Source organism: Mus caroli, unplaced genomic scaffold, assembly GCF_978045245.1.
Source record: "Mus caroli unplaced genomic scaffold, Mus_caroli_1 scaffold_9, whole genome shotgun sequence".
NCBI lineage: Eukaryota > Metazoa > Chordata > Mammalia > Rodentia > Muridae > Mus > Mus caroli.
Window position 1 is genome coordinate 74,107,804 of NW_028227264.1, and position 20,311 is coordinate 74,128,114.

The window sequence follows — 20,311 nt, forward strand, 5'->3', positions numbered from 1 at the left end:
TGACATGCTCAAATGTGCCAGAATCCCCTGGTCCACACTGCCAGGGGCTGTCTGATTCATCAACCCAGGCAAGTTCCCCATTGCTTGAGAACCCATGCCCTCTCCACAGTACACATGTTCACTGACTTCCTGAGGAGAGGTTCTGTTCAACCAGATAGGTCAGTGATTAACAGACCAAAGAAATTATTCTACCCAAGTCTAGCTTAAGCTTGGTGGGGAATGGGTTTCCTGGGGTTACTCACAGGAGCATGAATAACACAATAGCCATGGCCGTTACTCAAAGGCCCATCAGTCTTAGGGTTTCTATTGTTGCAATGAAACACCCTGAACAAAAAAAAAGTTGGGGAGAGGGGAGGGTGTATTTGGCTTACACTTCCACATCATGGCTCATCACAAAAGGAAGTTGGGACAAGGACTCAGGACAGAAACTCAAACAGGGCAGGAACCTGGAGTCAGGAGCTGATGCAGAGGCCATGGAGGAGCATCATCAATATAGTATACCAATGTGATATTTTGTGGAAGAAACAGGTGATCAAGATACCTTGTAAGTTATGACATAGGGTAGGAGAGCTAATTTATCCTTAAGGCAAGCCTGTAAAGGTGTACTGCTGGTCTTGCCAACTGAAAGCAAATTGCTTCTAGAGATCTTTATGGACAACTACCAGAAAAGGGGGCAGGATTCGCTAAACAAACATCTGTATACCAGGTACCAGGAGAGGTGGTAACTTGCTCAAATAAGAACACCATATCTGGTACAGCAGCTGTAGCCGGAGTTATTACCTGATTTAGTTTTCAATAGTCAACTGTCATTCTCTATGATTCATCTGTCTTCTGCACTAGCCAGATAGAAGAGTTAAAGGGAGATGTGGTGGGAACCACCACCCCTGCATCTTTCAAGTCCTTGAAGGTGGCACTAATTTATGCAGTTCCTCCAAGGCATGCGATACTGTTTCTGATTGACTTCTTCCATTTAGCATAGTCCTAAACAGCATAGCCCTCTTTCCATAGGTCAGATCTGTCACAGCAGTAACCCACAATCCTGGTGCCAACTTGTTTTAGGGTTTCTGTTGCTACAACAAAACACCATGGCCGAAAAGCAAGTTGGGGAGAAAGGGGTTTATTTGGCTTATACTTACATCTTGCTGTTCATTTTGAAGGACAGGAACTCAAACAGGGCAGGATCCTGAGGGCTGCAGCTGATGCAGAAGCCATGGAGGAGTGTCGCTTACTGGCTTGTTTCCCCTGGCTTGCTCAGCCTGCTCTCTTACAGAAGCTAGGACCACCAGCCCAGGGATGGCACCACCCACCATGGTCTGGGCCCCTACCTGAATTGATCACTAATTGAAAAAATGCCCTACAGCTGGACCTCATGTAGGCATTTCCTCACCTGAGGCTTCTTTCTCTCCTCTCTGATGACTGTAGCTTGTGTCAAATGGACACAAAACTAGCCAGTATGCCATCCCAGCATGAGTGACCACATACAAAAGCTGCATCATGCAGGAGCTCTCTGCACAACCTGTAAACACCTTGGCAGGCTGACCCTCTCGATGAAACAGTGTGCTTTTATTTTACCCTTAGGTAGGGGCCTTTAACTTTTTATTTAGTAAGTTTCATGTACTTCCTGTGCCTTACAGGTCTCCTTCATACTTGCTGGATAGAATGATTCTTTCAATATGGAGGAAAGACTTAAGACAATAATAGCCCCAAAGCTAGTCCTCACCTGGCTTCAACTCCTGCCCAGTGCCAACTCCACCTTCACCTCTTAGCACAGGAGAGCCCTGAGACCTGTCCTGGGATTGTGGTTCCTGGAAATGAGGGGGTAGCAAGATACCAGATACTGAGCCCTCCAGCATGACAAAGCCTTTCCTGCATTCTTCTTGTCGAGCAGCCTGGGATCCTGTGGACCTAACAGTAGTTAGAAGAGAAAACCAAAGGTGTCTAAGAGGCTGGTCACACACCAGACTTTCTGGACTGAAAGTCAGCGAGTGAGCACCAGAGCACCAAGCTCACTGAGATGGGCAAGTGATTCAGAGCAGGTTGTTAGGATGCCTGTCATGTCAAAGTGATACCTGCTGTCACTGCATCCATGTCAGCCGTGAGCCCTCCTGTGAAGAACTCTCTAGTTCCCAGAACATGATTCAAAGGTGATGTCCAGAGATCTGAGCAACACAATTCCCAAAAGCCTGATTTCTAAGGGCCCTTCCTCTAGCACCTATTCTCTAGCCCTAGGAATCCTGTTGAGGTTTGGTCTTTTGCTATGTATTGTAATGGTAAATATTGGCCCCCAAGGCCTGGTTGCTCCCAGGAACAAGAGACTCCCCATGTACAATGTGACCTTGCTCTTTAATTTAAAACTATTGGTTAAATAGAGATGCTCACAGCCAATAGTTGGGCAGAAGAGACATAGGCAGGGTTTGGGGTTTGTGGGCTTGGGGTCTGAGGAGACCACAAGCAGAGGAAAAAATGTGGAGAGAGAAGCAGACGCCATAGGGTAAAAATCCTGAAATCATGGCCACGAGGGCTACCCAACTGGAGTTAAGAGCAGCCAGCTCAGATGGAGCATAGTAAATAATAACTTGGGGTTGTTGATAGTAAAGATTTGAATAGCATAGAAGGTAGCTATCTGCCCAGCTTTACTGCTGATAAATTAAAATTTGAGTGTATCTTTTTTCTGGGAATTGAGTAATCAAAGGCAGAGCATGGAAGCTCTCTGCACAACCTGTAAACACCTTGGCAGGCTGACCCTCTCGATGAAACAGTGTGCTTTTATTTTACCCTTAGGTAGGGGCCTAAGAGATGGAAGATTTTCTGTGATGTAATACTGACTTTCTTGCTGTGATGACCTCTATGATAATCTAGCTGTCTTTGCAGCATGTTAATATCTTGTTAACATTTTTTCCCCATTTTCTGTTTTATAGGAATCCTGTGACTCGCTTGTGGAAGTCAGAGGACAGTTTGCAGCACTTGGCTTCTCTCCTTCCACTACCTAGGCTCTGTTGATGGGACAGAGGTCAACAGCCTTGGCTGTAAGTATCCTCAGAGGCTGATCCATCTGGTTGACCTCGTAATTCTTAATGTTAAATCCTTTCTATTATGTGTTCTCACCCATGGACACACTTGGAGGCTTGCATAACAATGTAAATAAATCAGGTTTGTTGTTACTTGTAAACTATCTGAGGAGATAAAAATGTTTGCCCAAAGACATCTTATTCTTACACTTCAATGACTAAGTCTTGTAAAACACCATCTACATCCCTGAATGCCTTGTTATGATCATTTTTTTGCCTGTGTAATAATTTTATGTGGATTGTTATGTGACTTTTCTATGATTAACCATAATGTTTTACTGAGTCATAATTTGATTCCATGCATATTATAGGACAGTATAATAAAACCAATTAACGAGCTGGGCGTGGTGGCACACGCCTTTAATCCCAGCACTCAGGAGGCAGAGGCAGGTAGATTTCTGAGTTCGAGGCCAGCCTGGTCTACAAAGTGAGTTCCAGGACAGCCAGGGCTATACAGAGAAACCCTGTTTCAAAACAAACAAACAAACAAACAAACAAAACCAATAGCTCTTTATTCCTTAAAATATTCAGACTCTTTATTATAATAAAACACAGATGTCTACCAACTTTTGATTGGTTTCTTTGGGTGTGTTACTGTTTGTTTTTTTTTTTTCAAGCATCTTTTATATATTATTGATTTCGGTCTCCTTCAGGTTGTGTATACTGTACCTCAAGAGAAGCATGCTAAGGATAGCTGGTGTTCCTTTTAAAGCTTCTCCCAGAGTCAGAGAGGGAGCCAGGATAAAAGACTGGGGCAAAAAGAAACGTGAAGAAAAGAAAAGGAAAGACAAAACACAAAATGAGTCTTTATTGCTGGTCAGACCACTCAGGGAATCCTAGCAATTCGAAGCTGCATGCTGGCATGGGCCTCCGGAGGGGGTACTGGTAACATTTTCTTGGCTGCCTGTCCCAGGATGCTCAGGATGGGGCTATGAGCCTCCTGACACAGCTCAGCACCCAAGAACGCCTCCACCCTCTCTCGCCATGCTGTCAGCTGAGGCCGTCCCTCAAACAGGTTATAGCCAAGAGCCACGGGCTGTAGAGACAAAGATGAGAAAGTCGGAGAGATACTGAGGGTCCCATTGCAGGCAACTCATCGCAAGCATCATAGACACAGCCCCATGGGAGGTCTGGGGCACTGTGATCAGATCCAGGACCTGACAGCAGCCAGAAGCTGCCCCCCACCCCACCCCCCACTTCCCACCTAGACAGGAAACAAATCACACAAAGTTCCCCTCTATGGTTCTGGCTTTTCCCAGACCACAGTGCTTTGGACTTGGGGAAGTAGCAAAAAGAAGAGTCCACCCTTAGCTACTACTACCCCATCAGCTGGTCTCCTACCTGCATCAACTCCTCCAGAGACATGAGATCCGCTAGCGTCACATGCTGGCCAACAAGGAAGGCCCTGTCCCTGAGGAACTTCTCCTCCAGCCGTTGCACAGCCAGGACCATACTATTTTTGTTCCGTTCCACCTTCTCCTCGGGAACCTGGACCCCAATGAGTGGCCCCAACACCTGGCAGAACGACAGACGAGCTCAATCTATAAGCCTGACTCTTACTGGGTGCCCAAGGTTCAGCCCCTCCCCAGAGGACCCTGGATACCTTGGTCCATAGGAGCACTCCAAAAGTACCACGGATGTTGTCGGCATGCCAGCCCAGGTATTCATGGACTTGGGCACGGGCCTGTAGGTCGGCTGGGTACCAGTGGTCTGCCACCTGGTACTTGGAACTCAGGTAAATCAAGATGGCTGTGCTGGGAATCATAGGAAGAGGGGCTATAAGGACCATGGTAAGAGGGGATTTAAGGACCTTGGTTGTTTCCCATCCCTTGGCGGGGCCTTGAGAATTCTCACATTTGAAGTACTGCCCTCTGGTCTCACCACCTATCTCTCCATGACTCTTGCCTGTCCCCAGAGCCTTTCTTCTTGCAGTGTTGTGCATGGTGGAACCCAGGGACACACGCAAACACACACACACACACACACACACCAGCAAGAGCTCTGCCCCTCTCCAGGTTTCTTCTTTTGATGTTGTGGACACTGACCCCTGGCCAGACCTTTTTCTCTCCGCCTTTCTTTTTTGGTGGTGGTTGTTGTTGTTTTGTGGTTTTTTGGAGTTTGTTTTGTTTTGTTTTTTAGTTCTCTGACACTAGACTCTAATGGGAGAACCAAACAATCTCTGAGCCCTGACCCTTTCACTGGTCTTCAGTGCCAAGCTTTGGCGGATTAAACAGGACATCTAGGAAATTAGGAGAAGCCCTTCCTAGTCCTTTGTTGAATCTACATTTTTTTTTCCTAACCCTTGACAATCGTCCCCTTGTCGCCTTCCAATACCTCTCAATCAGGGTAGAGAGTCCTGGAGGGGGGGTGGGGGGAGTCCATCAGATGAAATAGGACAGAAGCAAGGGACATGCTGGATCAGTCCTCTAGTCTTCCAGGCCCCCTTCCCACAGAGTCTGCTCTAGCCACGCCCCCTCACGGCCTAGGGTCGGAGTCGGCCAGGGTCCCGCCCCCCACCCCACGCCCGCCCAACCAAAGGGGGGCGGCCAAAGGGAGCCGGAGGAGGTAGTGAGGGCTCTGGGTATATTTACAGCTGCACCTTTCGGTCAACACGAAGCTTCCGTCTTTGAGGACAGGAACTTTGTTTAAGCAGTTCACCTGGGAGAATTGCTCGCTCAAGTGCTGCCCTGGGAAGGAAGAAGCCAGAAAATGCGTGCAAGGACTCAGGCAGTATTCCTATTTTCCCCTCTCTCTTTGCAACCAGAGCAAAGTCGAAACGGCCAAAATCCGGATGGGCCGGGAACCAGAGGCACAGAGGTGGCTCAGCTATGTGTCTCTTCCCTGCAAAGTCTCCGGAATTTTGTGAATCTAAACACTGCGTGCCTTCAAAGCAGAAACTATGGGAATCTTTCATTTTTCTCCCCACGCCCCAGGACAAAAAGTCTCTCTTGTCAGAGCGGAAGTTACGTTTAAAGAGGGCTCTGAACTGACTAAGACCACTCCAAAGAGAGCAGAGCATTCCTTGGTGGACGGCGCTGGGGGTCGGGGGGGGGGGGGTCAGATGATGGGGAGATTGTACCCAGGCAGAATGTGGAGGACTGACATGGTCTAGGGGTAAATGGGCCAACCTTTGAGTATATCCACGGTACGCATCTGGAAGGGGATGGCATTCTTCTTGGCGAAGATGTAGACAGCGCGGCAGGGCTGTGACCGCAGGTCCAGGTAGAGCTCCAAGCCCATTGGCGGTAGCGACACAAGATGGTGTGGACCGACTGCGTTCGGTAACAGTAGCAAGCTGGGGTCCAGCACAGCCTCAGTTGGCCAAGACAAACGATTTCCTCCTTCTGGATAGCTGACACCTGCTGATCTTGGGGAGGGAGGCGCTTTGGAGCACTTTGCACTTCAAAAGCAGGGCTGAGGTGCGCGCGCATTCAGACTGACTTACGCGATTTGCTCCAGGGTGCGGTGGAGCCAGGAATTCAGCCCAGGACCTTAGTCTCACCCGGACGCGGAAATGGCCTAGCTGGGCTTTCCTGGACCCAACTCAGAGAGCTCTGTGGACGTAGTCGTTTGCGGGAAACTAGACCGCTCAGCTCCTAGCTCTCAGTTACTGCAGGAGGGGATCTTAGAAGCTGATCGCTGGGGTATCCTCCTTTAACGGGTGAAGCTTGTTGCAGGCTGCTAGAAACTTTGCCTTAAGGAAGAACTGTCGTTGGTCCAGCTGTCCCGTGCAAAACAGGTCGTCTAAGAACACTGGACCTCCCCCAGATCTGTGAGGCTGGGCAGCATAGCTTGAGGGAGTAACAGGACCACCTCTCTCGCCCGCCTCCTACACTCTCTCCACGGTAGCATCTTCCGATGGGAAAAAGAGGTGATCCATTATCACTGGCTTTATCTGAATCTTTTAGAGTAGCTATAGCCCGTGGTCCATATCGGGCACCAGAATGTTTCCCTGGGCGTTTTTTCTTTTCTTTCTTTCATTTTATTTTATTGACAAGGGGGGGGGGGGGGTCTTGCTATGGCACAGGCTGGCCTCAAACCCTTCTGCTCCATTGATCCTCCTGTCTTAGTTTCCTGAATGTCTGGGACTCCCAGGTGAGACCCATCCTGCCTGGCTTTCCAGGGAATTTACATGTTTGTTTGATTTATTTGGTTGGCTATTTTTTGTTTTGTTTTGTTTTTGAAACAGGGACTCATATAGTCCAGGTTGGCCTCAAATTCGACTTCATTTCCCAAGTGCTTAGGAATACAGGCATTTGCTACAGAAACAAGCTTACCCTGATAGTTTTGAGTTGATAGGAGCTGTGGAAGCCAGTAGGCTCAAACCGAGCTCTCAAGTGGCCCCTCCCCTCGCCCCTCCCATCGCCAGAACCGTCTGAAGCCAAATTGCTTTTACCTAAATAAGCTGGTGTTGTTTTTGAGGAAAAGGATTCTGAAAAACACAAAGCAGTTCCCAGAGGAGCTTCTGCAGCCCTGCACGGCACGTGGCTCTGCTCGTGCAAATTGGGTAGGGAGAGCAGGTGATCCAAGATGACTGTACCCACCCAAGCCCTCTGATGTGACTGGCCCCTAGAAGTCTCCTGGCCTTGTTTATTTCACTTGCTTCCCCTAGGTCAGACATCCTCTCTCACTTACGGGATCAGATGTGGCTCTTGAATGGATGGACCCCTGAATTCCGCCCCACCCCCACCCCCCATCCCCATCCCCCGGCTTTCACCCTGCAGAGTCTGGTACCTGCTTCGCTACTCGCCGGAGAGTCCCCTCCAACACTGGCAAGGAACTGGTTTGGCTGCCTCACTCCCCTCTTCCATCTCTTCCTCTCTTCTGGCTTCTTAACCCCCCCCCCCCCAAAGGGCTTCCTTGAATCTTGACAAAAATACCCCTCCTCTTTTTTTTTTCCACCCTCCCTTTTTGACTGGTACTAGTTTTCATCTTGATTGTCAGATACCTAAAGCCAGAGTGAGTGGTAGTTTGAATGAGAAATGTCCGCCCCCACCCCACCTCCCCACAGCCCATAGTTTCCTGCATTTGAACCTAGTGTATGAACAGACCCCAGTTGGTGGTCTGTTTTGTGAGGTTTATGTAGCTTTTAGGTTGTGGCACCTTGCTTGCTACAGGAAGTATGTTGCTGGTGGCAGTGGGATTTGGCAGTTTATACCCCGGGCCACCTAGTGGGAGCCTATCTGACAAACAGGACAAAGAAAATCAGTAACTAGAACCTGGTTTCATGACACAGCGTTTGTTTTTAGCATCAGTGAACCTAGCCCTGGAATCAACCCTCCACACCACAAAACAAACAAAAAAACTGAGAGAAGCCAAGGTCCACAAATCAGACCGGACGATTACTGAAGTGGTGGGAATAAAAGTTGGAATGGCTGACTTCCAGAGAATAGTTAGTCTTCAAACATGTTGACATCGTTCTGTGGAAACAGCGTGCTGGCAAAGAGCCTTTGAGAATGAGTGTGCAAAATCACGAGTGAAGACAGCTGGCCCAGGAGAAAGGACACCAGGTCTATATACAGTATACTAATGCTAATATTGGGTGGGAGGTAGGGAGTGGGGCTCAGGGACTGAGCACACATTTAGCTTGGGAAAGGCACTGGATTCAAACCCCAGCTCACGCATGTTGAAGCAAACACAAAAGAGAACAGAGAACATCTCTTCCTGGCGACTTGTAGCAGTGCCAAAGACATCTCAGTCCTCTGGGGGGGGGGGGGATCTGTTAAAAATAAGGACAAACTCAGAAACAGAGATGAAGCTCGAGGAAATCAGCATGTATGAATTCAGGCTTGATTCATCAGAACACAGCTTTTATATTCCTGTCACTATAAAAAAATATAGAACTGTGGCTTCTCTGGAGAATGAGGCAAAATTACAAGAAAGCTCGAAGTCATGCACATGGTAAGCTCTCTGTGCTCATGATGACACGCTGGTCAGGGATAGAAAATACCTGTGCTGTGATCATAAAAAGGGAAAGAGCTGTAAGATGTTCTGACGGGGTGTGGCAGAAGGGGATGACTCAGCGGGTCCATGCCAAGGCATCCCTTCCCCCTGAGGGACCAGACACACACCGGTATAATATAGAGTTTATTTAGGGTGGTAGTGTGTGTGGGGGGGGGGAACCAGTTAAGAGAGTAGTAGAGGCAGAGAAAGGCAGAGAGAAGAGGAGAGTGGATAAGTGGAGGCAAGTCATGACCTTGTGGAAAGAGAGGGGAAGGGAATGGGAAGAGAAGGGGCACAAGGGAGAAAGGGGCAAGAGAGTAAGAGAGAAAGGAGGGACCAAGCAGCCCCTTTTATACTGGGCCAAGCCTACCTGGCTGTTGCCAGGTAACTGGTAAGGAGCATACCTGGCTGCAGCCAGGAACTGTGGGGGTGTGGTTTAGACAGAATACCAACACTCTGTGTGCTGGTGGGCTCTCCCCTACTCTTCAGCCTTGAGAGGGGTGGAGCGTGTGACTCAACAGGAGAGTGCTTGCCACGTGAAGCACAAAAGCCGTACAAATCTGAAAGACCACACTACAAACAATAGAATGGACTCATCTCAGACCACCCTGCCACAACCGCGTTCCATGTCTATGAACTGGAGGAAAACTGGCTTTTACATCTGAATGAGAAGAGAGGGCAGGGGAGGGAGGAGAAGGAAGGGGTGAGGGAGGGCAGGGCAGGGCTTCATGGAGTCCTGAAAGCTTTCAGCAGCTCTGCCTAATAGCAGCTTTGACAGAGCAGTTTCTCCTGAGTGCCTTGCGGATAGCTCTGTGAGAGTGGCTCAAACTAGGTTTTAATATTTGGAGACTTGGGCTGGAGAGATGGCTCAGAGATTAAGAGCACTAACTGCTCTCCCAGAGGTCCTGAGTTCAATTCCCAGCAACCACATGGTGGCTCACAACCATCTGTAATGAGATCTGATGCCCTCTTCTGGTGTTGAGGCATCTTTGTAAGCAGAACACTACGGACATAGTAAACAAAGGTTTTTTTATTATTTATTTCCAGTATGAGTTCCAGGGACTAAACTCAGGTTGTCATGCTTAAACATCTGCACAGGAAACACTTTGACCATGGAGCCATTTGCCAGCCTAAAACCTATGTTTAGGTACTTTGACATTACTGTTCTTGTTTTTATATGACAGGGGTGTTCTATGGAGCCTAAGGTTGTCTGCAAACTTACTTTTTAAAAAAAGATTTATTTATTTATTTATTATATATTTATTATATGTAAGTACACTGTAGCTGTCTTCAGACACACCAGAAGAGGCTGTCAGATCTCATTACGGGTAGTTGTGAGCCACCATGTGGTTGCTGGGATTTGAACTCAGAACCTTTGGAAGAGCAGTCAGTGCTCTTACCCATTGAGCCATCTCGCCAGCCCAGCTACAAACTTTCACCATGTACGTTCTAGGGATCAAATTTAGGTCTTTGGGCTTGGTGGTAATTGCCCTTTATCTGTTAAGTCCTTGCCGGCCCTCAAATTATATTTAAGGCAGAGACTCTCACTGAACCCGGAGCTCACTGACTGGGTAGAAATGGTTACCCATCAAAACCCAGGGATTCATCTGGCTCATAGCTAAACACAGGGCTTCACAGTTTGGCAGTAAGTATTTACCAAGTAAGCCATCTCCGGTTCTGTTTTTTCTTTATATTTTGAGATTTATTGAAATAAAGCATTAGCAAGCAATATTCAAAGGCAACTTCTTGGCAGGCAGTGGTGGCACACACCTTTAATCCCAGCCCTCAAGAGGCAGAGGTAGGCCAAAGTGAGTGACCTACACAGTGAGTTCCAGGACAGCCAGGGCTACACAGAGAAACTGTGCCTCAAAAAATTTAAAAATAAAATAAAATAAAATCCACATTTCTTTTTTGTTGTTGTTGTTGTGGGGTTTTTTTTTGTTTTTTGGGTTTTGTTTTTTTTTTTTTTTTTTTTTTGGTTTTGGTTTTTTCGAGACAGGGTTTCTCTGTATAGCCCTGGCTGTCCTGGAACTCACTTTGTAGACCAGGCTGGCCTCGAACTCAGAAATCCGCCTGCCTCTGCCTCCCAAGTGCTGGGATTAAAGGTGTGCGCCACCACGCCCGGCTGTTTTTTGGGTTTTTTTGTTTGTTTGCTTGTTTTTGAGACGAGGTCTCTCTATGTGGTCCTGACTATCCTGAAACTCACTCTGCAGATCAGGCTAGCCTCAAACTCACAGAGATCTTCCTGTTTCTGCCTACTGGGTGCTGGGATTAAAGGCATGTACCCCCATGCCAGGAACAAAAACAAATTTCTTAAGAGTGATGGCTTTGATAAGCAAAATGCAGCAAAACCTAGTATGTTCTCATGAATCTCGTGAAGAAGGAAACTGGTTCTTAACTTTCCAATGCCTCGTGAAGGCGTTTGCTCTTCCCCATCCACATAGGAAGCATCTTCCTCAGAGAAGATGGGCAGGTGCATCCAAGCATCCATTTCCCACGATTCCGATCTCATTCCGGAGAGTGAAATTGCCAGGTTCAAGACTGTCACTGTCCAACCACCATGCTTGAGGGTCCCCTGAGCGGCAACTCCTTCTAGAGAAAGTCAAAGTGGTGATCATTGTGGGTGATGCTAGGCTGGAACCCCTGCTCATCACTTGCCCATGCTGGCAAACCCCATCTGCCTTCCTTCCCCTACACCCACCCGTACAGAGAAAACTCTGGCCCAACATGTCTTCGCTCCTTGTCTCTGTGTTTCCAGTAATCCACCCAAGAGTAACCACCCAGTGGCTCAGTCTTTGATCCTGTATGAACACAGTCCCAGCTCCTAGCTGAAACGTCATCACTCCTCGCCTAAACTCAATAAAACCCCCTTGGCTTTAGCCCGGATGTGTGATTTTCGTGACCTCCCCCACCTATGAGATCAGTTGAGCCAACCTGAGAGAGCTGCCGCCTATTCACCTGCCTTTATCTCCTTTTAATCTAGCCAAATCTGTGTCATTTTTAGAGAGAAAAACAACCTATCAGGTAGTATCAGAAGAGTACAGCTATCTGAAAGACCCTTCAAAAGACCTTGGATCTAACTGTAATGTTGCTACAGCCAACACCAGTTAATAAGACATGACCTATGGTGGTGGGCAAGGGTGTCACCATTGCACACCAAATTCTGAACACTTAAAAAAAGAAAGTCCAAAGAGATCCTTAAAGAATGACTTTATAATGTAAAGACTGGGTGATTGGGACAAAAACTACACAAACTTTTTGTGCTCTTCCGAGGACAAAGATTCCATTCTAGGACTGAGTCTTTCCACAAAGAGCTTACTGCTCATGGCAATGGACACCGTTCTGATTAAAAACAACACGGCACAAATTCCCTTTCTTTGATTCTGGTATGCCATACAAGTCTAGGCTGTCACTTCAATCATACGTAGTACAGTTGTATTCTGAGAGATAAATTTAATCTGTTTTTGTGTGGTGCTAGGGACTGAACTCAGGGCTGTATGGGAGCTAGTTAGGTGCCCTACCACTGAGCCATAGCTCCAACCAGAGAAATGAGTTTCTTTCTGGAATAATGCAATAATATAAGGTTTGACAAACACTGTTAGATACCACTACCTCTTGTATTAGCATGCACTCAACTCAACTGAAATCCCAAGAAATCTAAAGAACTGTCTGGCCGGGCTGTGGTGGCACACACCTTTGATCCTAGCACTCGGGAGGCAGAGGCAGGCGGATTTCTGAGTTCGAGGCCAGCCTGGTCTACAAAGTGAGTTCCAGGACAGCCAGGGCTATACAGAGAAACCCTGTCTCGGGAAAAAAAAAAACACAAACAAACAAAAAAACCTGTCTGAGTGTCTATCCAACAGACATAATTAACTTTGTCTTGATGTTAATTTCCTTGAAGAACAAATGCCTTGAATTTTCACTTTCTCTACCTCCCCTCAGAAAAACTTCTATATATTGAGAGGTAGACACAGGAGGATCTCTGTGAGTTTAAGGTCAGTAGGTAGTGAGTTTGAGGACAGTCAGGACTACATAGAGAGAGCCTATCTCAAAAACAAAACAAACAAACAAAAGAAAGAAGAAAGAAGCCGGGCAGTGGTCATTCATAGCTTTAATCCCAGCACTTGGAAGGCAGAGACAGGCGGATTTTTGAGTTTGAGGCCAGCCTGGTCTTCACAGTGAGTCCCAGGACAGCCAGGGCTACACAGAGAAACCCTGTATCAAATAAATAAATAAATACCCCCTCCCCAGTGACTTAGACAAGCATATTAGATGAAGCAATATAGCCAATGCCAGTCAGAACTCCAAGCCGAAAAGGATAAATGCTGCATATTCTCCCTCAGATGTGGGGCATAGCTTTGAATATTTAGATCTGTGTCTCTAGAGCCAACAAAGCTGGGAAGAGTCCACAGCAGGAAGGCAAGAAAGAGGTCTTATGGGATAAGGAGGTTGTAAGTCAGATATGACAACCAAGAAGGGGGGAATATTGGAAGTTAAAGGTTTAAGCAGGAATGGGGTAGAGGAAAGGTGAGGAGGTATGGATGGTCTAACCAAAACCAAGGCTGTATGGAAACCCCTCATGGGAACCCACTGTTCTGTAAGCTAATTTGTTTGAGGAAATTTTGTTGTTGTTCATTGGGACAGGGTCTGTCTATATAGGCTGGCTGTCAGGGAACTGACTATGTAGAACAGGCTAACTCTGAACTCACAGAGATCCTCTTGCTTCAATCCTGGAATTAAAGGTGTGTACCACCATCCTGGCCTCTGGCTAGGTTTTCTTAGTTCTTCTCATCTTTTAAATTATTATTGTTACATACATATGTGTGTATGTGCACAGATTATATAAACCTGCTAGCTCTATTTTTTTTGTTTGTGCATATAAACTCTCAAGGCTGACAGTTCTGCATTGGACAACCAACGAGGGAGTTCATTCCTATGAGAGGCTAATTCTTCTCTATTAAGTGTCCAATAGTTCTTTGTCTGGGGTGGGACCTGGAGACTTTCTCCCTTCAACATTAACATGTCCATTGATATTGCCATTGCTCCAGTATAGTTTGTACAGTCATTTCTAGAGACTGTTTCGCATCAGACTTCCTGGTTTCCTGGCTCTTACAGCCTTTCTGTGATGTCCCCTGAGCCATGGATTCAGGAGCCACGATGCGGATTATCTGACTGGCATGCACAATATGATCTTACAATCATCAAAACATTAGATATCCTCTAAATGTTCTTTATAACAGATTGCAAACTGCTATAGTGTGACCACTGGGTCATTCATCTTCTCTCGTCACACAGCTGTACCTCAGTGAACAGCGCAAACGCAAACCACGAAACCAGCTACAAGAATTTTGGACACCCGCTCTCCTCTGAACGCCAGCTCCCATACCTACCACCAGGGTGGGCGTCCGAGAGGTACCCACAGCTCCCTACTTCAGAGGACTACCCCACGAAGGGGCTTCTGGGAAATGCAGCATTTCCCTCCCTCCTCCGAGAGTCCGCTGCGCAAAGCATGCTGGGAACCCTACACTGCAGAGAGGAGGGTCAGCGGCCTGTTGGTTGCCTTGGCAACTGCTCACGCGAACAACGGGCGTGAGCTGGTCGGTTAGCGGCAATAGACTAGCTGCCACAACCTCTAGAGGTCACTGCCTCCCGGATTGGAAGGGTTGATTGTGGGAAAACTCCCCGCAACAGGAGCAGAGGGAGGAAGAGAGGGAGGGAAGCTGGCCAATCGCGGAAGACTGGGAATGGAGACTCCAGCAGGCCTTCAGGCCTTTCCTGGGAACCTGGTCCAGGCTGGGTCTTTTGGAAGGAACTATGCAAGATCCCTGGAGATGGGAACCGGGATTGGGAGTGGGGCAAAAGGGGGAAGAAAAAGAATGGGGGAAGCTTTGGTAAAGCTTAAAACAGTGCTCACCCACACTTTCCCACTCCTGTAAACCGAGTTTTCTGGCAAAGCCATTTTTTTTTTTTTTAATGTGCACGATAGGATCGGGAAAGAGCAGGAAAGCGGGGTGGGGTCGGGAGGGGGGTCGAAGGCGAAAACAGGCAAAGAAAACTCTTAGGATTGAAGTCCGGCTCTGAAACGTGAGGAAGTCAGGGTGGCTGTTTTCTCTTGTGGCTGGAAGTTTTGCCCACAGCTCTTTGAATCTCCATCTTAATCACACTGGAATGTACCTCTAGATATGAGATCTTTACCTATAGAAAGGAGGGAAAAGGTGGCCAGATGCCAATTCGAGATAGAAAGATTTACCCCTGAGGTCCAGTCTAGAAGTACGCAGGGCTTTTTAGAGAAGTGTGTCCTTGGCAATATCAGAATCACTGCCGTCCCACTACAGGGCTTTGACACCCTCTCCCCATCCTCATGTTCCTACTTTGTACATCTTAGATCAAGACACCTTGGGTGAACCAGCCACACTGATGGATGGCCCCTGCTGGGGGACATCCTAATAGGAAGTCACCGAGGTCCTCAAGTTTTCTTAGGTGGCTTTGTTACTCCCTAAATTATCACATTATTTCCTTCCTTCCAGGGGTGGTTTCAGAGATCTAGTGATAGACTGAGAGCAGTTGGGTCTCCAATTTCTAGAGAAACTCCTACTCCCAGGGTTTTGAGAAACACTGAAGAGAAAAATAGTTGGATATAATTTGTAGTTGCAGCCTGTTGCTATCATATCGTCCCCACTTCCACATTTGCCAAGAGAGATTCATCAGTTTGAGGGGGGGGGTGGTGTCTATGCCCTCTCTTTGCACCAGTGCCCTTAGCCCATGCTCCTGGATTTGAAATAAGGGTCCTGTCAGTCAAATCAAATCATTTTAGTCCTTTCCTGCTTTGGCCGAGCTAAGAGGGTCCTTCGAAGGAAACCGTGTGACCAAGGTCTTTCTGGCTCTGCTCGGAGGTGGGCAGCTGATGTTGGGGATAGGGAAGAAAAGGGTTGATCTGAGAGCTAGCTCTCTCTTTTGTCACCAACTAGGGCCATCTCAAAAAAGCAGGTCATCTTATGTCATGCCGCATCACCTTCAGTCCTTTCAATGCCAGCACGGGCCTCCGTTTCCTCATGTGTGACTTGGGGCAGTTAGAGGGAGTACAGCAGGCAACTGTGGTTCATTAGAATCTGGGAGCTTCATGGACGTTACACCACTTTGACAATGCAGATGCTATCTTAGAAAGTGGCATTACAGGTAACCCTCTTAGAACCATCAAGGTTGGAGGCTGAGCCGTGAGCCTGTGGGGGCTCTGAGCAGAGTCTTTTGCAGTAGGTACGTCCCCTAAAGTTTATATATGCACGTGGGTAACTCCAGTAATCTAGGATGACACGATGACTTCAAAGTACATATAGATGTCACGCTGCGTCCCCTCCAATCCTGTCACCTCAGCGTCAGCCCACAGCCCCAGCTCCCCGTGTGACTGGGGGATTCTGAGTCGTAAGAAGGTGACCTCAAAGTACACGGATGTCCCACTGAGCCCACACAAAATGAGTGCTCAGTTTTACCTGCTCCCACTGCCACAGGACAAGAGGCCGAGGGGTGGGAGTGGGTGGGGAACATTACAGCGGAAAGAGACAGTCAGCCACAAACAACTTTGTCAAAAATGTACCTGTAACATCTCAGAAAGGACCGACCTTGCAAGAGCACTGCTTAGGACTCTTCCTGAGGCAGATGGGGGCCCTGGAAGGTTAATCTCTAGTTGTTTAAGCTCCAGGTCTGTTATACTTGTGGGTAAACTGCACCAATGTGGGATTTTTGCAGAATGAACAAGCCTCTGTTTCTACCCAGGACTCTCTTGCCTCTACACCCATCCTCACCGGCACCCTTCCCAGGGAGCTTCTAAGATGAGTACCCCTCTACCTTCAAAAACCCCTTCTCAGGACGAGCTCACGCATCGCCTGACGGCTCGTCTGACAGACTTGTCCCACCCTCTCATGAACATATTGAGCTGGTTGACCAAATTTTGGGCCGCAGATGGGAACCCCGGGAAAGGGTGAGAGAAGCAGAAGTCAGAAATGCCTTTGAGTGCCCTGTGCAAACTACTAATGGTCCCATGTCTCAAAACCTGCTTTTGTGTAGGACTGTAAATGCTGAAAGCCTAAAAGAAGGTGTCACCAGGAGGCTAACAGCAGCACAAGAATAGGAGAGCTGGCAGAAGAGAGAAGAGCAGGACACTCAACTCCCCTGGGGTGGGAGTTAGACCTGTTTGTTCCATCCATGTTCCCTTAATTGCTTTGTGCCAACTACTATGGTAAAAGCTGGCCCTTCCCTTCCCTCGATAGAAGGTTTCTTCGTTACTAGCAGGCCTCCGTTTCACCTTTAAAAGTAGGGCAGCTAGTTCCTACCTCACAGGGTCATTGTGAAAGTAGACTAACATGAGGTACAAGTCCAAGTCGGGGGACATGGGAAATTTGGAAAGGCCATTTAGGTGGTATCCCCCACCCCCCATGACTCAGTTGGTCAGAGCACAGCTGAGCCTAGACTTTGCCTGTTTGGGATACGTGGTCTCAGCCGTTAGTTGATGAGTAAATGGAGGCTCCTGGTCCATGCAGCCTCCACACAGCCTCCTGTGTGTATGTGGAGACCTGTTTAGGGAGTCAGACATGCTGAGTTCAATCATCAAAGGTGCCTAGAAAGCCTAGGGGCTGCTCTTTCTCTCCCAGCCTGGCTTTTCTGAGGACCATCGGGCAGAGAGCCAGCAGAAGGTGACCCAGAAGTCACACACACACACCACCCAGTGAGTACAGTGAAAAACTGACAGGGAGGTTGGCAGGAATGAGCAGAATCCCACTCCACAGAGAACTTCAGATCTCTAGGCTGGCTTTGCTAATCCACTTCCAGCAGCACTTGGTGGCCAGGTTCCAGGGTTCCCAAGTAGCTGGGTGAGAGGGAGAGACCCAGACAGGTGGAGCAACCTCTTCCACATCCATTCTTGTTTCTTGTTTTCCATTGCCTTCATTATCAGAACATAGTCGTCTTCTTCTTCTGGGATGGACAGGAATGGGCACATTAGAATGATTTCCTGGTGGGTAGTTTCGGGTTTGTATCCAGAAGAGAAAATGGGTATCAGGGATTCCAGATTCTGGCCTGCAGAAGTCACAGGGCGGGGGTGGGGTGGGGGGGGTGGGGGTAAAGGGGGAGATGGGGGGGAGAAATCCCAGCCTGAGCACACGCAGCACTGGGGATGACAGTTAGGGAGCACGGCTAGGAAGCAAATCAGGGTATCAGGCAGTAACCTCAGTGCTCCCCAATCATAGCCTGCTAAGATTTCATGAAAGGCCTAGGATAACAGAGGCCTTCACAAGCTAGGCCCCTCGCTCTGCCTCCACTCAAAAGTGGAAAAAGTACCACTAGGTACCCACAGGGCCAGGTGGGTCAGATTTCCCAAGACAAGACCCAGAAGAGCTAAATTGACACTGTTTAAGCAAAACCCTAGTGTCCTCCATATTGCTAGTTGCTGGACAGAGTTGGAGCCATTGAAAAGTGTGAGAGTTGGGACGTTTTCTGGGTAGTCTCAACTATTCCCCACATAGACTAGGAGGCTGCCCCCCTACACACACACACACACCCCTCTACAGTCGACTCCTGCCTTTAGGGATCCCTAAGAAGTTTAGAGTCTCCCCACCTAGGCCTTGGAATAGGTTAGAATTCATGTTATTTAACTTGGAGTGTACTCTGAACCACAAACGAAAGTCTCTCTCCCCTCACCCCCGCCGTTCAATGCCCATAAATTCTGTTAGGTTCAACTTCAAAGTCTAATGTTTAGTTATAAAGAAATATAAAAATGACAATGACTACTACAACAGAAACCAGTCATTATAGAAGTGTTGTCTCGTATTACAAATTTTCCTAGAGTGCAATTCAGGTCAAAAAGAAAAGAAAAAAATTCCTTTCTCTTATAGGTTAAAGTCCAAAGAGATGAAAACTGACAGTATTTTATTGGCAAAGAATTAACTATACGAAGTAATGGGTTTTGTTGTGACATTTTCATACGTGTGTCTAGTGTTCCTGCTCACCCACCCGCCATCCTTTCCTGCCCCACCTCAGTGCTGGTCTGTTCCTCTTCCCAAATACGCCACCCCCTCTGCCTGCTGTCATGTCTTCCTTAACATCAGGATTCCTCACATGAAACAGAAATTTTAAAAGTGGAAGGATTAAACCTTAAACATTCACAAAGAAACCCAGAGGTCTGTTAAAGAACAGGGGATAAGCTTACTGCCCCAGCTTGTCACCTCTCCCCCACCAGCCAGCCCCCACCCCCTCCCCAGCAGTGGAAAAAGGCTTAGAAGGTTCCTCTTGAAACATTTCAATTAGGCTATCCTGCACCCTCCAGAAATCCTAGGATGATGCGGGTAGCTGAAGCCGCCTCCCACTGACCACAATGGAATCTCTTAAGTAGCCTGCAGCGGCTGGAGGTCTAGAGAATCTCATTCTTGGACACCTTTTTATGAGGTCCAAAGACCCCCCCCCCCCAGCAAGAGTGCTCTGGCATTTTTTAGCTGATGGAGGAGGAGAGTCGATAGGGACGATAGGGACGGGACCCAGACCCCGCCAAGCAACTTCCACAGTGTCCCTTCTTCTCTCTAAGTGCTCTGTCACTTCTTGTGTTCATGGAGGCTGCTCCCCGGGATCGAGGGGGTGGGGGCAGCTGGATCAACCGTAACCAAAATGTTTGAAATCTCATCCTTCAGGTCCCCCAGCCCACTCTGCCCCTCACACCTATGTGCCAGGTTGTCTTCAACCCTGAGAAATTCCCCTCCAACCTGGAAGGCTCACGGAGGTTTCCCCAGCCAGCAGTGAGCTCCGGACACTGGCTGTCTCCCACTTGAGATGGCCCTGGCCTTTGGGACCACTGTTGCTCCAGCATAGTTCTCAATCCCTGAGGAAATCTCCCCACTCACAGATCCTCGAGACTGCTCGGGCTGGAGCAGTGTGGCTCCAGACTGGGGCTCCGCTTGTGGGTTACTGTTTGCTCCTTGGTCCCTTTCTCACGGGAAGGCAGACCCTAATTCCTGGCCCCACTATTTTTCCCTGTTCTCATCTTCTCCTTCCTCGCTAACCCAAGCACTTGCCTTTCATGACATGTTCCTCTAGATGCTGTGTCTTGGCATCATCTCCCATAGAGACAGGCAGCAAGAATCAATCAATCCTGTCTGGGCTTTCCCGAGGAAGGTAGCAGCCATTGGTCACCCAGTGCCAGCCCAGCCCCTCAGTGGGTCGGTCTGCTGTCCTCCCAAGAGGCCTTTCTCAAGACATCATCTACACATTAAAAAACAAAACCAGAAAATGGTGATCTTATTGTCTCAAGCAATTCCCTG

At 48.1% G+C, this 20,311-nt stretch overlaps 1 protein-coding gene across 1 annotated transcript; it reads right to left on the minus strand.

Annotated features, from left to right (window-relative positions):
• Nucleotides 1-3,854: 3,854 nt before the first annotated feature.
• On the minus strand, nucleotides 3,855-6,544 carry Gstt2b (glutathione S-transferase theta 2B). The gene is made up of 5 exons (XM_021174119.3): nucleotides 6,197-6,544; nucleotides 5,668-5,755; nucleotides 4,672-4,822; nucleotides 4,410-4,583; nucleotides 3,855-4,104 (listed from the first exon to the last, which is right to left on the minus strand). The coding sequence occupies exons 1-5, from the start codon at nucleotides 6,306-6,308 to the stop codon at nucleotides 3,895-3,897; spliced, it is 735 nt and encodes a 244-aa protein (XP_021029778.1). The 5' UTR covers nucleotides 6,309-6,544; the 3' UTR covers nucleotides 3,855-3,894.
• Between the last annotated feature and the right edge of the window lie 13,767 nt (nucleotides 6,545-20,311).

Excerpts from the sequence above, each read along its gene's own strand:
- Gstt2b (XM_021174119.3), bottom strand. The coding sequence starts at position 6,308 with ATGGGCTTGGAGCTCTACCTGGACCTGCGGTCACAGCCCTGCCGCGCT. Across the intron at positions 4,584-4,671 it reads GAGTGCTCCTATGGACCAAG|GTGTTGGGGCCACTCATTGG; the intron begins GTATCCAGGGTC and ends TCGTTCTGCCAG. Across the intron at positions 4,105-4,409 it reads CTCTGGAGGAGTTGATGCAG|CCCGTGGCTCTTGGCTATAA; the intron begins GTAGGAGACCAG and ends TTGTCTCTACAG.